This window comes from Drosophila albomicans, chromosome 2R (assembly GCF_009650485.2).
Source record: "Drosophila albomicans strain 15112-1751.03 chromosome 2R, ASM965048v2, whole genome shotgun sequence".
NCBI classification, from domain to species: Eukaryota; Metazoa; Arthropoda; class Insecta; order Diptera; family Drosophilidae; genus Drosophila; species Drosophila albomicans.
In genome coordinates, this window is record NC_047631.2 from 21,275,121 (window position 1) to 21,294,334 (window position 19,214).

At 38.8% G+C, this 19,214-nt stretch overlaps 1 protein-coding gene across 11 annotated transcripts in view; it reads left to right on the forward strand.

The window, feature by feature from the left end:
- Positions 1 to 8,806, forward strand: part of LOC117575682 (rho GTPase-activating protein 100F) — a 37,731-nt gene extending 28,925 nt beyond the window's left edge. For 4 of the 11 annotated variants that reach the window (XM_052007245.1, XM_052007246.1, XM_034259975.2 and 1 more), the window contains 8 exons: positions 800 to 1,073; positions 1,164 to 2,260; positions 2,444 to 3,572; positions 3,632 to 3,711; positions 3,770 to 4,070; positions 4,524 to 4,780; positions 6,336 to 6,465; positions 6,530 to 8,806. In XM_052007245.1, coding sequence (XP_051863205.1) covers positions 800 to 1,073; positions 1,164 to 2,260; positions 2,444 to 3,572; positions 3,632 to 3,711; positions 3,770 to 4,070; positions 4,524 to 4,780; positions 6,336 to 6,465; positions 6,530 to 8,259 — 4,998 coding nt within the window. In that variant the 3' untranslated portion in view covers positions 8,260 to 8,806. Of the gene's footprint in view, positions 1 to 799; positions 1,074 to 1,163; positions 2,261 to 2,443; positions 3,573 to 3,631; positions 3,712 to 3,769; positions 4,071 to 4,519; positions 4,781 to 6,335; positions 6,466 to 6,529 lie in introns of all 11 variants that reach the window. The other 7 variants (XM_034259976.2, XM_034259980.2, XM_052007249.1 and 4 more) reach the window with 5 other exon arrangements.
- Positions 8,807 to 19,214: the final 10,408 nt, after the last annotated feature.

Genomic DNA, 19,214 nt, shown 5'->3' on the forward strand with positions numbered 1-19,214 from the left:
CTGCTATAAATTTGAGTTGTCTAGAGTGCAACTGAATCTACTTCTGTGAAGATTAAATTGTGAATAGAAATAAACTTGCAATTAGCATACTATAAAAACTTTCTAAACTAATTTGAAATCACAATTGACCTCAATTAAGATTGCTTTAACTGATTCTGTATAGAAATAAATGTCACCTTTGCTTATTCTAAAAATCTTTCTAGAATTGAATAATAAATTTATGAGTGCAATTGTTACAATTTCATATTCTTTCTTCATAGAAAAAAATGAAGAAAGAAAACTGTTTTAATTCATTCCGAATAGAAATGAAACTTAACATTTATTGCTTCGAAATCGCACAACAATACATAAAATTAACAATCAAGCATTATTTCTTAGTATGCTATCTTTTTCAATACATTATTGATAGGTTATCTGTTTCAATAGGCAAATCAAACCAAATAAATAATTAAACACTTTGGTACAGTTTTGTGCGTGGTCATAGTCTCTTAACTTTAAAATCGATATCAGTTTCGATAAATCATTAATCGATCAGAAATCGCTCTCAAACCCAGCTTTGTCGTTAATAATATAGACGTAACTCTTGCGTGCTTCAAATCACGATAGGATTATAATGTTTGTGAATGCTTTTACGACTAAAATTTGTTATCGACTGCTATTTGGACAGGCAAATTGCTTAAAAATTAATGAAAGCGAGTCAAAGATAATTACAATTATAAACCATAGCTTATATGGATTTTAGATTATAGATTCTCAATGGTTGTAAATGTAAATTGTTTGCTTTTGTTTGGCTTGGCAGGTGGGCGACGAAATCCTGGCCGTCAATTTGGTTGATGTCACACACATGTCGCTCGATGATGTCGTCATCATCATGTCAATTCCTCGACGCCTGGTGCTGGCCATACGACAGCGGCGTGGCAATCGTGGAGCCGGTTCACCGGGACCGCCAACGTTGTCGCGACCGGAGCAGAAGCCCCCGCCGGTGGTCGTGATTAAGCGTGATCTGCGAGACGAGGATCTGGATGAGACGGATCGAATGCCGCGCCCGCGTTCATCACGTGAAAGACGTACAGGTAGTTTAAAATGAGGGCCGTGTATAAAATGCTAATCGATGTTCCTTCTCTCTTTCCCTCCCTTCACCACTCAACACTCACAAACTTTAGGAGATGGCCGCGAGATGACCGAATCACGTTCGAGACTAGGCCTGGGGCTGAACAACTACAGTCCGCAGTCGGAGCAGTTGGACATGTACTATAACACGCGAGCCGGCGTCAATGCCATGGGTGAGCCACCCAATTGGGGATACAAACCGCCGCCGCCGCCCTCGCAATCGGTCATCACGGAGCAGCCCACCAAGGGACATGCGTTTGCCCCGTCGCACGCCTACTATCAGAATGCCGGCACACTGGAGAGTCTCGCCGAGAAGGTGCACGCCTTCTACCCAGGAGCACCGGGTCAACCGGTGGGTCCATCGCGTCGCATGTCCACGGGCACGGGCAACGTGGGCTTGGCCCAGCAGCATGCGCGCTTCCCGCGCTCCGGTTCCGATCAGCACTTGCCACGCGTCGAGTATGCGGACTATTCGAACTCGCTGGGTCGCCACTCGCTGCTGCGTTCTAGCCTGAAGCCAGGCACTGGCGCACCCATGCCTGTGGGCGTGGGCGGCACCTTGGGTCGCTACGGACGCTACGAGCAACAGCGTGGCGTGGTGCCCAAATACGGACCGCCAGCTGCGGGCGCACAGTCGCTGACGCGACGATCGCGTCCGAATCTGGACTACTCCAGCGACACGGAGGCCACGATTGGCCCTCGGCCCAGTTACTACTATTATAATCGCCCCGCCATTGGCAGCATGCCGCGTGGCGCAAGTGGCGTGAGCAGCGGTGCAGCTGCTGCGGCGGCTGCTATGCTGGCCGGTGGCGCCGATCTCAACAAGTTCAACTCACTGCCCAGGGAGCGTCCGGGCGTGCGCTTGCAGGGCATCAGATCGAGGCTGGGCGATCGCCTGATCGATGAGAACGATGGCAACATTTCGGCGCCGGAGTTTGATGCGCGTCGAGGCCGCGATTTGCGGCAACGCATCAATGCCAGTCCTGGGCCCTCGATCTTCACGGCGGACGAGTATCGCGCTTGGCTGCGACGAGCGCCGAGCAGCTCGGCGATTGCGGAACAGATGCGCATGACTCGGGATATGTTCGCTCAGCCGCGTCCGCATCGCTTCTCCTGCAGCGCCGAGAACATCCACGACGCACTTAGAAATGTAAGTAGTCCAGAAGTTACTTTAAGGTTTGATTTTAGCAGCATCATCTTTCACTTCAACATGTCTTTTATATTAAGAAGTATTTCTAACATTTTCATAGTACATAATCCCCGCATTTCCATTAGATTTTAACCTCAGTACTCTTGCCATATAATAATGCCCCTTTTTCTATACTCCTTACAGACCGAGAGCATTTACTCAAGCAGAACTGGCATACTTGGCGCCGGCACCCTGGACCGCAATCTCGGCCTGACGCGACCCATTTCCGCCTTGCCCGTGCGTTCGATGTCCTCGCAGCACATTGGCGGCGCTGGTTCCATACGCTCGCCAAGCATACGACGCATGCGTCAGCTGCTGGAGCTGTCCGCGGGTCCCGCTAGTCCCAGTGGCAGCATCATGAGCACCGCTGGCCATCAGAGTCCGGCGCCCACACCGAGCGCCACTTTGCCGCGTCCGCATCGTCAGATCGACATCAATCCGGCTGAGTTTGCCAAATACAAGCTGGACAAACCGATTGTGGACATTGGCGGCATCTCCGGCATGCTCTGGATACACTTGCTCGCCGGTCGCGGACTACGAACAGCGCCAGACATGGGTGCACAACATGCAGGCGCCGGAGTGCCAGTGGCACCGACACAGACACGTGATCTCTACTGTGTGATTGAATGCGATCGCGTGCACAAAGCTCGAACGGTGGTGCGATCGGGAGATCTGCAGTTCGACTGGGATGAGTCCTTCGAACTGGATCTAGTGGGCAACAAGCAGCTGGATGTGCTCGTCTACTCCTGGGATCCACAGCACAGGCACAAGCTGTGCTATCGCGGCGCCATCTCATTGTCCGCGGTACTGCGACAGTCGCCCTTGCATCAGCTGGCGCTGAAAGTGGAACCGCGTGGCACGATCTACATACGCATGCGGCACACGGATCCGCTGGCGCTCTACAAGCGACGAGGACTGCCCAGCTTACGGGCAGGTTACCCAACACTATTCGGTGCAGATCTTGAATCGGTGGTCAACAGGGAGTCGAAGGGTGCGCCGGGTTGTGCGCCAGTGCCGGTGGTGCTGCGACGTTGTGTAGAGGAGGTGGAACGGCGCGGTCTCGATATAATCGGACTGTATCGTCTGTGCGGCTCGGCGACCAAGAAGCGTCTGCTGCGGGAGGCCTTCGAGCGCAACAGTCGTGCCGTGGAATTGAGCCCGGAACACGTTCCTGATATTAATGTTATAACCGGTGTGCTCAAGGACTATCTCAGGGAGCTGCCCGAGCCGCTGTTCACGCGTTGTCTCTTCCAGATGACAGTCGATGCATTGGGTAAGCTTTTCAAGCGTGCAATTATTGAGAGATTGACTAATTTGTAATACTCCAAACAGCTGTTTGCCTGCCAGATGATCCCGAGGGCAATGCGAAACTGATGCTTAGCATACTCGACTGTCTGCCTAGGGCGAATAGGGTAAGTTCTTGACATAATAAACATTATGTTATCATTAATTAATTCTCGTTTTTGGTAGGCCACCCTTGTGTTCCTGCTTGATCATCTGTCGCTGGTGGTATCCAATTCGGAGCGCAACAAGATGTCCGCTCAGGCGCTGGCCACTGTGATGGGTCCACCGCTGATGCTGCATTCGGCGAGTGCGCAGCCGGGCGCTGACATCGATCACGCCCAGCCGATAGCGGTGCTCAAGTATCTGCTGCAGATCTGGCCGCAGCCACAGACGCAGACGCAGCATCAGCAGCTGGCACAGCACAGCGGCATGGTCGGTGGCATGGCCAATGCCAGCAGCATGAGCAATATGGCGGGTGTTGCTTCAGGTAACGTAATCACGGTGTCAATAATGTCAATGCCAAAGCCAACTCTGTCCAGTCCAGTCCTAGTTATACACCAACACAGACACTAGACACACACATACACACACACACACGCAAACACAAGAGAAGTCAGAGAAGGAAGTGAGAGAAGAGAGAGAAAGAAGAAGAAGTTTTAGTGGCACTTTAAAACACTTGCAACAGTTTCGTTCCGCTTTGAATGTGCAGCAAGCAAAGAGCAGTTGATCCCCTGTTTGAATTATCACACACACACACACTTTGTTTTAAAGGCGGCACATAAACCGTGCACACACACACACATACACACACGCATACACACACGCATACACATTGAAACACACACAGACAAAACACTGTTGATCATGCCCCCAAAAGTCCCTCAGCCACAAAATGATCGTTCACATTAATATTGATTAATACAGAGTCCTATGTAGACAGGTCGGCGCGGCGAGTCAACAGGGCAGCGTGGAAGCAAAGTCAGTGCGTTGCCAGCGGACAGACAGCAAATACTACTGCAGCAGCAGCAGCAGCTCATGGCGGCACAGGGCAACCTACTGCGCTCGTCCACTTCGGTAACCAACATACTCTCCCAAGGCCATCATCAGCTCTCAGCCACAGCCAACAATCATCTGTATCAATCAGTAGTGGGTCAGTTAGCTCAATCGCATCGAGCCTTGCAACAAGCGGTGCAACAGGTAAACAAACACTAACAACAATAACAACAACAACAACAACAATGCAACACTAACAACAAAGTAACACTTGATAACAAAGCAGACAAAAGTCTTTCAAGGGAACTTCCGATTATCGATTTGTACTCTGCCACGCTTATGGCTTTTTGTCCGATACTCAATCTGTGTCTCTCTATGGGAATTACATGCCACACACACTTACACACAGATACAAGAACTCTAAACATACACAGTCACAAACATGTGCAACATTTTCAAACAACTCTTTCTTGCTCTTCTAACTTTTCCTGTTGACCGTTTGTAAAAGCGTAATTTCATTTCAAAACAAAATATTTATGATCTCAAATAATCTTGCTGAACAACTTTATATACTATAATTTATAAAGCATTAACTCTTGTTCATTTGATTTGTGCTTTTTGAAAGAAAACAAAATGATTTTCATGATTTGCCATCAAAAAGTTTGATCGACGTTGTAACTGTGAACTATATCTCTATATATATATCCAATATATACGTATTTCTGTATTAGTCTGTAACATGTAAAAAAAAAAAAAAAAAAAAAAAACAAAACTAATCATAAATATTAATTGATAACAAATAATGTGATAACGATGATGATGAGCGATGTGATAATTGTTAACGGCGTGTTAAGCATGATTGGCCCACTACTGGTAAAAATGTAACATCTCGATATAGTATTAATCGCATATTACGTATACGTATACTTTTAATGCCAATCCAATATACTACTCGTATACTCAATGTACACTCATTCTCAATCGTACTTACCATGTTAACATTTCGCCTCACACACAACCATCTACATCTACAATTTTGACATTGTACAAATCTCATCAGCCGACTGTAGAACTCTCCCTCCAGATAGCGTAGATAACTAGAGTAACTTCCCACAATCTGCACTATCTGCCTATCTTAACCAACTCTGAGTTCCGTTCGAATCCCATTGCAGCAGTCGAGTTGTCCGTGTTTTTTTTGTGAAACTCATTTCCCCACCACAAAAGTACTTGTAGAAGTCGTTTTGTAGTAAGAGTTGAGTTAAACTCTAGGCGTGAGCTTATTACTCCATTTTAGTCCCCGCCCGCCCCCTTTTATTCACGCTTTAACTGCACATTACTGCCGAGTCACCCTGTTTTGCATGCTACACCCTTCGCACCATCCACTATTATTCACATAAACGAAACCTCTCACCACATCAAAACTCATGGGATTGGATTGAAACAAATTCGTTAACAAATTGGCCGCACCTCGTTTTATGTGCAAGTGTTTTTTATAAAGTGTGTTTTTTGTCTATTGTATATGTAATTTTTGCCACACACTTACACTTGCACTGACCACAACAACCACATACAAAGAAAATTCAAAATTCAAATTCAAAACGTACACAATTTGCACCAAAAGACCCAAAAGATACTCGTACAACGTTTGTCTCCTGTTTCCCCCCAGCAAATATTACCACCTAGCCCATATATATTTTGTTGTGTATTGTATCAATTGCCAATGTTTTGCCTTTGCTTTCTTTCGCGTGATCTCTTGCAGCCCTATCAATTGGCGGCCTCAGCGGTCTCAGCAATTCCCGACCAATCGCCACTGCCACTTCCAGGCACACCCTCCCCCGGCAGTAGCTCAGCGTCGACGGGCTCCGGTTCGGGCTCGGGTTCCGGCAAGAGTAAGTAACGGAGTCTCAACTCTTTCGAAAGATCTCTCAATCATTTTTGTAAAAACCTTAACAGGCACTGATACCATCAAGCGCGGTGCTTCGCCAGCCTCTGTTAAGCAAGTGAAGATCATTGACACGCCCAGCCCGTATTCCATTGTTCAGAAGAAGCCGCCGCTGCAGAAGGATGCGCCCATTGACATAACCACACCCACTGGCCAGTCAGAGTTGGCAGGTTTAGCTGCAAGCAGCTCAACCAATCGCAAGGGCGTTGACTTCTATGAACCGCACAAATCGATCTCGAAATCCGGCGAGGACACATACAGCTCCAAGTACAACAGCAACAATATCAGCAGCAGCTTGGACACCACCAGCAAGAAGAACAACTACACAAACAACAGCAGCAGTTACTCGCATGGCAAATCCTCCACAGCTGCCAGCAATGCCAATGGCACCGACGACTACAAGGCCATACGCAACAAGTCGAGTGCCACCTCGAGCAGCAGTTCATCGCAGGCAACGGTGTTGAGTGCTGGCTCCACAGCCACCTCGGCACCGACCACCTCATCCGATGACTCTGACGACTTGGTCTCGTACAAATCGTCGGCCTCCACAAACGCATTGCTGGCCCAGTCGCAGGCGATGACCACTAGCCAACTGATGTCGAAATATTTGAAGCGTGAGCCACGTGTGCAATTCACGCCCATCAAGTCACCGGAGTCACCATCGCCGCCCGGCGGTGGCGATGGCTTGCCCAAGGGCACCTATCAACTGGTGACGCCCAGCTCCAGCACCAGCTGCCTGGCCAGCAAGCCGCCGCAGGCGAGCACAGGCGCCATCAGCAAATACACGACATCAGAGACGAGCACCAACAGCAGCTGCAGCAAATTGTCGTCGCCATCGCGACTGGCCAAGGATAGCAAGTCGAGTGGCGGCGGCGCAGTAAGTAGCTCCACCACCAGCTCCTCGTCGCTGGTGTCGAGCGGCAGGCGGCTGTTTGACAGTCTCGCCTCGTCGTCCTCCTCCGAAACGGAGACAAAGACTTACATTGGCGGCACCACCGTTGCCAGCGGCTCCAGCAGCACCACAACCTACACCACGAACGAGTCTAGAAATGTAGCCAGCAACAGCAGTAGCAAATCAACAGGGTCAGCAGCGGGATCGGGATCAGAGCACAGAAGTTTTGGTAGTGCACTGTTTGGCAGCAGTGGCCTGGGCAATGGCAATGGTCATGGCCATGGTCATGCCAGCAGCAACAACCACAATAGTCCCTTTGCCAGCACCAATGGCAATGGCAGCAGCAGCAGCCACAATGCCATGCACTTGTATGGCACACTGCCCAAGAATGGTGTTGCCAATGGCAGCAGCAGCAGCGGCGGCGGCGGCAGTGCCGGTGCCACATTGTTTGGGGCAAGCAGCTCGGCGAGCTCCTCTTATCACTCGGGCAGCGGCACTGCGAGCAGCAGTGGCGTTAGCTCCATGACTGGCTCCACGAATAGCTATGACTTCTATACCAGCGGCAGTTCGAGCAGCCACAGCAGCTCACGGCCATTGGCCAACGGGGGCAACAACTATCACACGTTGGGCACGTATCGGGCGCAATATGCGGCCACCAATCCCTTTCTCGATGCCTTCGACGAGAAGCCCAGCAATGGTCATGCCAGCCAGGACAAGCATGCATTGAGCAGCGAGAAGACGGCGGCAGCGACGTCCTCTTCAACTCATCAGCGTGCCTCCATGGTGGCGGCCTTTCAATCGTCGGGCGACTCAAAGAACGGCAGCGATGAGTACGATGATCTCAAGTGAATGTCCCACATAGAGCGGAAGTTGCCGAAAATAGTTTTTGGGGGCAATGTAGTTACACAGAAATGCTGAAAGTGTTCTTTTGGAGTATTTACAGTTTACAAATTTACAAACAACACACATATTTGCAAAAACAAAAAAATACAAAAAAAAATAAAATAAAATAAAAATAACTCAAACTAAACAAGCTAAACTTTAAACGAAAAGAAAACAAGCTATAATGAAACTGAACAAGATTAACGAATTTTGAAGATCATATTAAATTACGCATACGCAGAGGCAACGGCTGCATAAAATGGCTGCCAAGCTTTAAGTGTCAGTGTGATTTGTGAGTATATTTGTGTGCATGTGTGTGTGTGTATGCGTGTTGTGTTCAACAGCTTTGCCTTAGCAGCATTTACATATCTGTTAAGCTCAACAGCTGGCAGCCATTTTGTTGCTACGAAAAAATATATCAACTACTTATTAAACTGACATAAACATTAACGAACAGTATTCGAACCAAAAAAAAAAAAACTAACTAAAAACGAAAGCTTATCCCGATTAACGATTTACGATATTCGATACCCGGCAAAGTAAAAAAAGTAAAGAGAAAAGTATACAAAATAAGTAAACAAGAGAAAAACATTTAAACATTTAGAAAAGCTAAACACAAAAGGTTGAGCGCGCATTTAATTATTTTTTACATATACATACATAGAACACTTAACGAATGATACAGATTTGCTGATAATACGGGTGGCGTGCATAAATGGAACGAATTAACAATTTTCACCCCACAGCAGCCCTCCTCTCTCAACACGAGTATGTTAGCTTATTTTACGACTACGACGACCAAATCTCTTAACTATTAAAGACGTATAAATTTAGCTAAAATATTGGACAATTTTTCGAGCAATATATTTGCCTACAGTGTTTCTCTCTAAGCCTCTCTTAAATATATACTTACATACATACATCATTCACCCAGATAAACGGATAAAAGGCATTTATTACACTTCATACTACTTCCACAGAAGTCCGCTTCTGTCCTGTTTCATTCATAAAACAAAAAAGAAAAAAACACAATTACATACAGCATACATACATAAAATAACATACATGAATTTATTGACAAATCGATGTGCTTAGTTTTTTGTATGAAACAAAGTCTGATATACACACTAATATACAAGAATACGGTATATAATATTCTTAAACATAAATATACAAGAAAAAACATAAAAAATATACATATATATACATACATATATATATCTATAATTATATAGCTATATATATATACATATACAGTGACAAAAAAAACTAAAACACGCTTTGCGACTATAACAAATGAAGAGTCTACAAATTTTACAGCCATTTTTGTGTTTGAATACTTTACTGCTTTTTATAAACTGGCATACGATACGAAAAATGAAGCAAGTAATCCGCGTATGCAGAACTAACTTGACTAAATCATAACATAACAAATAAATAATATACATACTATAATTATATTTGATAACAATTCCTATTAAACTGTAAATACCCACAATGTACTTAAAACTCTTGTGCTTTCATGCCGGTCGATCAGCCGATCGACAAATCTGCTAATTCAGCTGATTTACTAGTTAACTGATCCGATATAGTCATCAAATTAACTTTTCAGCTAGTCAGTCAGTCAGTCAGTCAATGTTTGCCAGTTCAACACATAAACACATATATTATAGTTTCTAGTCATAGGAATAGTAACGAACCTAACCTTAGGCTTTTGCTAGTGCATTTGTAGTGCAAAGAATTATTATTTGACTTAGAAAGCCAGGGAGCATTGTAAGCAATAAATACATAAACAAAAAAAAAGCTATTATAGAAATATATTCCCAACAAATTAGAAACACCGAACATTATGAAAAAAGCGTAAACACCAAATGAAAACATGGGCATAGCATAGACTAGATGCTTATGTGAAGTCTAACATATATGTGTATGTCTATAATATGATACGAGTATGTGTAGCAGGTAGACAAATTTAAGTTAGTTACCTAATGAAACACCAGCATAATCATTCGTCTTCATCAAAGTACAACTTTCTATAAACTCAATGAACAACATCAACCTACATATATACTACATAATACATAATTGCAGCTTAGATTCCGATTCAGATCAGATTCAAATTCAAATCAATTAGAGAAACATAAATAAAAGAGATAATTACGCGTATAGCCAAATCAGTGCATTATTTGATATTAAACATGAATATTTAAGTAAATGTGCGCAGAGATCTTATTATTATTACCACGACGATGATGATGATGAAGATCGCGATTTTAAATAGCAAATTATTCGGTTAATTGTTGTCACACTTATTTTATACGAGACAAGAAAACCAAAAAGAAACCATTTTAAGTGTTATACATGAAATACCAAAGAGTTAAAAACAACAACAACAACAACAATAAACATAACAACATGAAGAAAACCTAGTTGAAGCTAATTAATTTTTATATACGAGTATAGTAAATTGTTGATTATTAAATATAGCGCGTAGTGTTTTTAAAAGCAACAACTAAGCTAACAACAATTTGTCGACATGTTCTTTTTTGACATTCATTTGATTAAACTTAAAAAATATGAATATTTCCGCTATCGCCTTTTTTCAATATGAATTTATTAATAAACATTTTAGTTTTATTTGATTTAATCAAGCTTTAATCGTTGAACGACTAAAAAATTGTAACAATTCGATCAAATATTCTTAATGGAAACAAAAACAAACTCCTTCAATTGATTTTCAAATTGTTGTGGCTTCTTAGTAATAGCTGAGCTTTAGATAAGATACAAGCGTTGCCGGCAGGCTTAGTTAGTGTTAGTTAATTGTGGTGTTCGTGGTGGTGGCGGTGGTGCATGTGGTGCAAGTGGTGCAGGTGGTGCTTGCTGAGAGGCTGTTGCATGCGATCGATCGGTTTGCGCTTTAATTGCTGCGTATGTTTATTGTTTGGACTGTGCTCTGGGCTTGATCTGCTTGATAATTATACTTGTACTTCTCAAAACAAAATATATATATGTTATGGAAATATATCACTGTGTCATATCGTACATACTGTATAACAAGTAGGGGACGCCAAGTTTTGGGGAAGAGTATCAAATGATAACTTGTTGAAGCAAAAGCAACTTAACCTTAAGAAATATAACTAAATTAATAGCGGCAAAGCAGCAACTATAGTTAAATAAAAAAAAACAAAAACAAAACAAAACCAAAAAACAATATTCAATTGGCAAAACAACCATTACAAATTGTATATGCATTTAATTTAGCCTAAATAATTAATAATTAAATACGCAAAAAGTAAAAAAAAACGAAAAGAAAGGAAAAAATAAACACGCAAAAAGAAGAAGAAATATGTTAATGGCATTTAGTGAGCAAATATGAATTGATAAATAATAATATGAGTACACAAAAAGCCACATGAAATTAATGTTAGTTACCAGAACAAAGCAAAAGAAAAACAAAAAACAAAAAGAGGGAAAAACAAAAACGAACTAATTTATTGAAATGTATTGCACAATATTGTACACTTATAAATATTAGTGAAAAGTAACTAAAACTTAATAGAAACGAATACGATGGCAGCAGCAGCGCTAGCGAACAATACTTATATGTATGTAGATCCCTAGATCCCTCGAACCCTGACCGTACCCAAGCCTTTGTTATCAATTTTTCTTATCCTATTTTGGAAATATTGTACTTACCCATCCACACACCCATACAATTATGAGTATTGTTTCGGAATCCGTGTCCATGCATACGAGTACTCGTAACAGCTCAGTTGTACAATAGTTTGAATAAGTTGGATAGTTAATACACCCCAGTTAAGTATATAAGTATCGACTTATGAATAAGTATGTGAATTTATGTGCGTATGTATTAAATGTGCCTAAAGATATAATTTTTTTTTTGTGAAAAGCAGGGAGATCTTTTCTTCGATTTGAACCTAATACAAAACACAAAACACACACGCAAACACTTTTTTGGGGATTCAATTTGAATGAACAACTTTGATTCGCAGCACATTTGTGCAACGATTTCTTTTGACGAACTTAGAACACACACACACAAAAAAAAGATGGAGACCAAATGCTCAGGGCTTAGCGAGTTATTATAAACAAAGTAATATACAACAACAAAACAACCAAAAACAATGTAATGCAAAACCTATTTAAGAACTAATTGTAACACACATCATGAGCATGCTCCATTATAGTTAACAAGTACTAAGCATTTCACTTGCGATTATTGGCTTTAGTCATTCTGCAACTTCAACAACAGCCGCAACAGCAACAACAACAACAAATACAACACCATTAACATCAACAACAAGAACAAGAACAACAAAGTGAAGAAGAACAAGAACAATCCAGAAAACAAATTTACAAATCCAAGCAATCAATTTTGTTATAAAGACTGAATGAATAAATCAAGAGAACACAACTCCCTAAGCAACCAGAGAGTTTTCATATCAAATGACAAACATTTTTCTGCAATCCCCAAATGAAAGAAGAACTTCAGTTAGAGAAACATTCCAAGAGAACTTTATTTATTTTGTGACCTTTTCTAGCGCGTTCATAATACAAAAAAAAATAGTCAAATATAGCAAAAAAAAAAAACAAAAAAAATAATAATTCAAATATTACCACCAGCATTTTGCTACAAACAAACTATAACTAAACAAAAATGCAATAATAATAATAATAATATTACAAGTAATAATAAATATAAATGATAGTCTACAATATACATACTAGTTGAGAATCGTATTAACGCAAGTGACATTGTACTTTAACGTAAAAATATCGACTAGAGAATAAAGGCATACGATCGCAAGAATCTTGAATTTGGAAATGTTTTTCGAAACCCACCATAAATAAAATAGAACTAAAATGACAAATCGAGGCAACATACTACAACAATGTCCGCAATATTATTTATCGATTTCTTTTCCCATTTCCAAATTCAAAATACAACAGAGAAATAGATACAGCAATATATCTCAATGTTTAACAAACAAACAAAAAAAAAAAAACAATGATCGAAATTGAATTCACATTTTTGATGTACATATGCATACGTATCGGAGTTACATACATACATATATGTACATATGCGCAGCAACAAAGCTAAACCAATCCAAGCGAGAACAGATAATACTCTGATTTACCACTGCCACAAAGAAAGAGTTAAAAACAAAAACAAAAACAAAAATAACAAGTGAACGTTATCGTTAACGTTATTATAGTCATAAACATACCGCGCATATACAACACATTCAATATGTAGGTGGTATATACGAGTACTTACATTATTAAATATACTTTCATACATGCATACGTATATACTTGCAAGTATATGGGACAAGGAAATTCATTACAATTACATACATAACATTACATAATATGAATATGCGTCTTTCGAACCGTGTAAACGCAGTAAGGCATCCGCATACGTTGCATAAACAGCATTAATAATAAATACATATGAATACATAAGTCAACTTAAACTTATTATTTATTCAAAAAATAATAACAATGATAACAATAAAAACCATTATCTTATAAACAGCATTAACTAAATCCAAATAGTTCTTTGCGTGAGATTAAAGCGATGTTACATTATTTAATAAAATATATACATATAAATAAAATATAAAAAACTTCTTTTATTCGGATGAAACTTAAATCTTGTGGAGAAAATTTTGTATATAACTTCCTGAAAATATAAAACGGCCTTTCTTTTTTCATCTTCAAAAGTAAGTTAGGTAAGTAAGCAGACAATTGGTATTTAGTTTTATGATAAATTAGACATTATTAAAGTACAAAGCATATCGAAAATAAAATAAAAAGGCAAGCAGTAATTCAGTACAATGCACTATGGGCAAAAAGTCCCGAATTGCGGCATTTTTACCATTTTTGAAGATAGAAACATGAAACTTTGTACATATACCTAAAAAATAAAGATCGAATTTCGAATTTTTTCAATTGGACCACGCCTTCCTTCCCGCCCACCTTACCATGAGGTTATAATTTTCGATTTTTTTTCTACAAATTTGTTGTTGCAAGCAGTAATTCAGTACAATGTGCAGCTACATTAAAAATAAAACTACTTACCTCTGAACTGTAAAAGCAGTGGTTGAGTTCGAAAAGCACATTGTAGACAACAGTTGAAACGAGTTAAATTACCAGGCGACCAGAAATCAACAGCAAGATTAATCTTCCAATACATTTACGCATCTTAACTTCTTGATATGGTGTTCGCTGTCCAAGCAGTGTTATATTAGAAAGCGTGCAACCTGGAAAAGCAGTGCAGCTTAACTGCTTTACTTGGTAGTTGCTGGTGGTTGTCCTCGCTTAATGTTAAACAACATGGTTGTATAACAGATTTTGAATTCATGGCATAGCACACAATAAAACAAAAATTTGTGTCTCAAACATCGAAAAACTTATTTCACAAACGGCGACTTAAATCTTAGACATAATTTCGAATTTTCAATTTTCTGGTATACCATGTATATAATGTGCCAACCGACGCAATTTCTTTACGACGATAAACCCGAGATTGAAATTTTTGAAGGCTCATTAATTATCCTATTATTCTGATTCCAAAAATGTATTTCGGACACATTCTGGCTTAAAAATGAATCTGCTTTTTCGAAAATAAGCGATACGTAGGTCACATTCTGTTATCCTGTTCGAATTCAAGGATTTTAACGTTCTATTAAAAGTATAGCACTTTAATGTTTTTTCAAAGATATTAAATCATATTTTCAAATTATACGGATTTCTTTTTCAACCGGTTATTTTAAAAATTTTAAATTGGCGCACGAAGGCAATAATTTAATTTTTGTTGCATACTTTGAGGATGTCCCATACTAAAAATATGCGCATTGAAGAAAACGTGTCACAAAACCTTTATAGGGCGACTGGTGTCGGCCACGGGAAAAAGTGTAAACTCATCCCGTCATCATGGCACCATCAATAGGCGCTCCTCCCAACCCCCTTATCAAGAAGCACTTCCGTATGACTAGTCCATTTCTGTCCGTTGTTTCAAAAATTGAAATTAGCGCGCCATGGCCCTGCAAAAAAATTCAATTTTTGTAGCATACTTTGAGGACTAACCAACTTAATTGAGCTTGGGAAAACAATCGATAGATGGCGCCACAGTAACTGACTTGCTGATTTTCTGCTTGCTGCTGATTTCTGTTCGCCTGGTATTTCTTCAGCTTTCTTTGAACTTTTTAGTCGTTCATGGCAGTTTGAAGTCGCCAACAAAATGCAAACTCATCACTTTGTCATAAGTAGATGATCCTCCCACCACCCTTCGTCGTGATGCACTGTTTCCGTTTCGCTGCTTGCTGCTCATTTATGTTCGCCTGGTATTTCCCAGATGATTTGCATTTTTTAGGCAAGTCTATTTAATAAGGGAAAACATATTTTTTTTCATTTTAACGAATATTATATATTTATATTTTTTATATATTTCCATTTTTGAAGGATGCACCAATATAACTCGACATTGCGAGAACTAACAACAGATGGCGCTACTTAATAAGAAAGTCACTTGCTGTATTTTTGCTTTCTGCTGATTTCTGTTCGCCTGGTATTTCAGCTTAAAGTGGCAAACTTAACTTTGACTAACAGAAGGATATTTTACTTGCTACTGACTGATGTTCGTCTGATATTTCACCTGTTGATTAAACACTTTTCTGACGTTCGTGGAAGCCAACAACAGCAACGGTTTTTTGGACGAGATCGCTGGCGAACTTTTACGAAATATTAAATTTTGTGTAGCATACATTGGGGGTTACGTCAACTTTTGAGAACAGTCGATAGATGGCGCAAGTAAGTAACTTGATATACTTCTGCTTACTGCTTATTTATGATCGCCTGGTATTTCACATGCTGATTCGGTACTTTTTGCCGTTCGCAGCTAATGTGATAATCCTTTATAAATCCAAAAGAACAACAATAATACTAATATCCGTTTTCGAAAACAAAGTATGTCCCGGACATTTTCTGCCGCATTTTCATAGAATACAATATATATTGCTATGATCGCAAGGACTAGAAATCAGAAATAATAAACAATATAGACGTTTTATGTATGTATTTCATTGTGTAAATTAAACATATGTTCAAAGGAAAAGATTTAGCTCTGAATACAAAATTAAAAATATAAGAATATTACATGTTACATTTTTTGTCTGATAAACATAAAATCTTAAAGTAATTGCAGTTAAAATTAGTGATATTTAATGTTTAATTTGGATAGTGTCTAGGCGAAACAAATTAAACAATTTTAAAAATGTTTTTGTGTTTTTTGTGTAACAACTCATATTATTTCATATTATGTTTTATAATACAATTAATAATAAAAATATGATTTAAAACTTAACAATAATGTAAAAAATGTATAAGTAATCGGAGAAGTAACTGACAAAGTTCCCCTCAGCGCCTAAGTATATTAAAATTGAGTACAACACATTCAAAAATGTATAGTTTTTAATGATTTGAATCATTTATTTTGTATTTATTTCTCAAATATTCTCAATAATAATTAATATTATAATAATTAATTAATGCTTGTAACATAACAAATATTCATCTCATTTCATTGTTTGAAATTTTATCCTCCGCGCACAATTCTTTCATTTACTTGTTAATTCATTATTTCAGTTTACCACATGCTTCATATTGAATTTTTAAGTAATTTTCACGTCTGAGACCACACCTCAAAGTGTGACTGCTGTTTGGTTTACCTATCAAGCTGAATCGGAATACTCAATTCAAACATTTTGTTTTATTATTCTTGCAGTGCCCATTCAAATTCACGTGAAAATCGAAAATGTATATTTTAGCTTTTAGTTCTTTTTCATTACGTTTCATTTTCTTGCTGTGTTCTTTGTATTATTTAATTGAAGTCGCTCAGATGTTGTTGTTCTTGGATTCATTCATTGTTGCAACCGCAATTTTTTGTTTTCTTTTTAATATATCAATATACTTATTCATTATTTTTGTTTTATATACAATACACATAATAGATTTATAGTAAAATTTGGTGAGGAAAATCTTGCGTTACGTAAACATAATGTTTACTTTCATTTTTTAGAGCATAAAATGATTATTTTTGTTTTTATTGATTTACCTTTACGAGTAAGTTGTACAATTAGAGAGCACAAATGTTTAAAAGTGTTTATCTTGGTGTAAATTTAAGAAATTGGTTATAACAAATGTTTCAAAGTTCGATTTTGATTGTTTCGCGTGATTTTATTCATAGTTTTTCATTAGATAAGCAATTCAGAATCAGGGATACATGTTTCTTTTACTTAGCATTCTTTTGTTTTTTGTTTTGTTTTTGGCAATATCTGTAAAAACTGTGATGTGTCTATATTCGAATGAGTGTGTTTGTGTCTGTGTTTGTGTTCTTGAGTGTGTGAGTAAGTATGTGCCTGTAGAATAGCGAGAGAGAAAGAGAGTTGTGCATGCATTTCGCTGGTTTTCAGTATTTAATAGATAAGATATTATGAACTCGAAAATTGGGTACCAATTGGCAGATCATAAGCCCATTTTGTTTGTAGTTCTTTTTTATGTAATGTTCTTTAATATAATTTATTATATTTAAATCTTGGACCCTAGTTGAATTTTGCCATAATTTTGCGACTATCGCGCACAAAATGTATAGACAGACCAAGGATACGAAAGGAAATGAAATGAAAGGAAAGTAAAGAAAAGTATTGTAATTGAAGTAAATGGTAAAGCAATTGAAAACGAATTAAATGTGACTTTTATTCATTATGTTCTTTTTTATGTTATTGTTTTGTATATTTATTTTTAATTCACTGCTGCAAATTGTCTTGTTAGTTTCTGTTTTTAGCTTTATCATTTCACTAAAAATTAGGAACTTCTGTCTTCTGTTTTAAAACTTGTATGCATTTTTGTTTGCTGTTTTTGTTTTTTATTCTTTTTGTAGTGTGTTTCAATTCATGAAAACTGAACTCAAATCTAATTAACAAAGTCAATATCAAAGAAGCAAGTAAAACACAGATTTCGCTAGCTATATAAGTATGTATGATTGTTTCTATATATATTTTCATTTATTTTATTTTTTACTTTTATTATACTTGAGTTGTGTATGCGTTTGCCCCAACTGTCAAAGTAAACAAGATAAAACTCTCAATACAAACAAACGCATCAACATTTCTCATTTCGCTCTTCAAGTTTCACTTTTCACTTTTCACTTTTTACTTTTGCTAAAAAACCACACATAAATTTATGCTACTAAAAATACTTGATAATGAGCACAAAAATCTATAAAATATTGTACCAAAAAACACGTTGAAATAAACTTCATAAAAAAGTATACTGTAACTATAAAACTAATTATTAATTTTGTCTTTCTCGGTTGGCAAAATATTTAACAAATTCTCTATGCTTATTCATCAACTTTTCCTTCTATGACTCACTGTCTACAAGGACGATACACGACCTGATACGCGCATCCTGTTCCGTTCCAAGTGCTTAAAATAATTTCTCATTTAACTTTCACGATTTTGCTGCACTTCTGATAAATCTTATTTTCTAATGCTATCGTTTCCTTTTCAAAAGCTTCATCTCATCTTCGTATTTCTTGTAACGCTCGACGATTGTTATTCCATACTCTGATCCTTTCCACTTAAAAACTGTGGTTTGGATGGTTGTGTTGTGTTATGTGGCAAATGGCTGAATCTAAATGGATTTGGGTATCGGATTGTGGTGTCTATTTTTAAAAAATGAACAACTCGTACTCGTGTGACAAATGTTGTTGATATGTTTCTGTTGATGTATTTTATGTATAAGTATGTTGCGCATGTGATTTTGTTTTCGTTTAAATAAAAACTGTATTCCTAAAGTTTTGTTTTTTTTTTTTTGTAAATTATACACCCTAC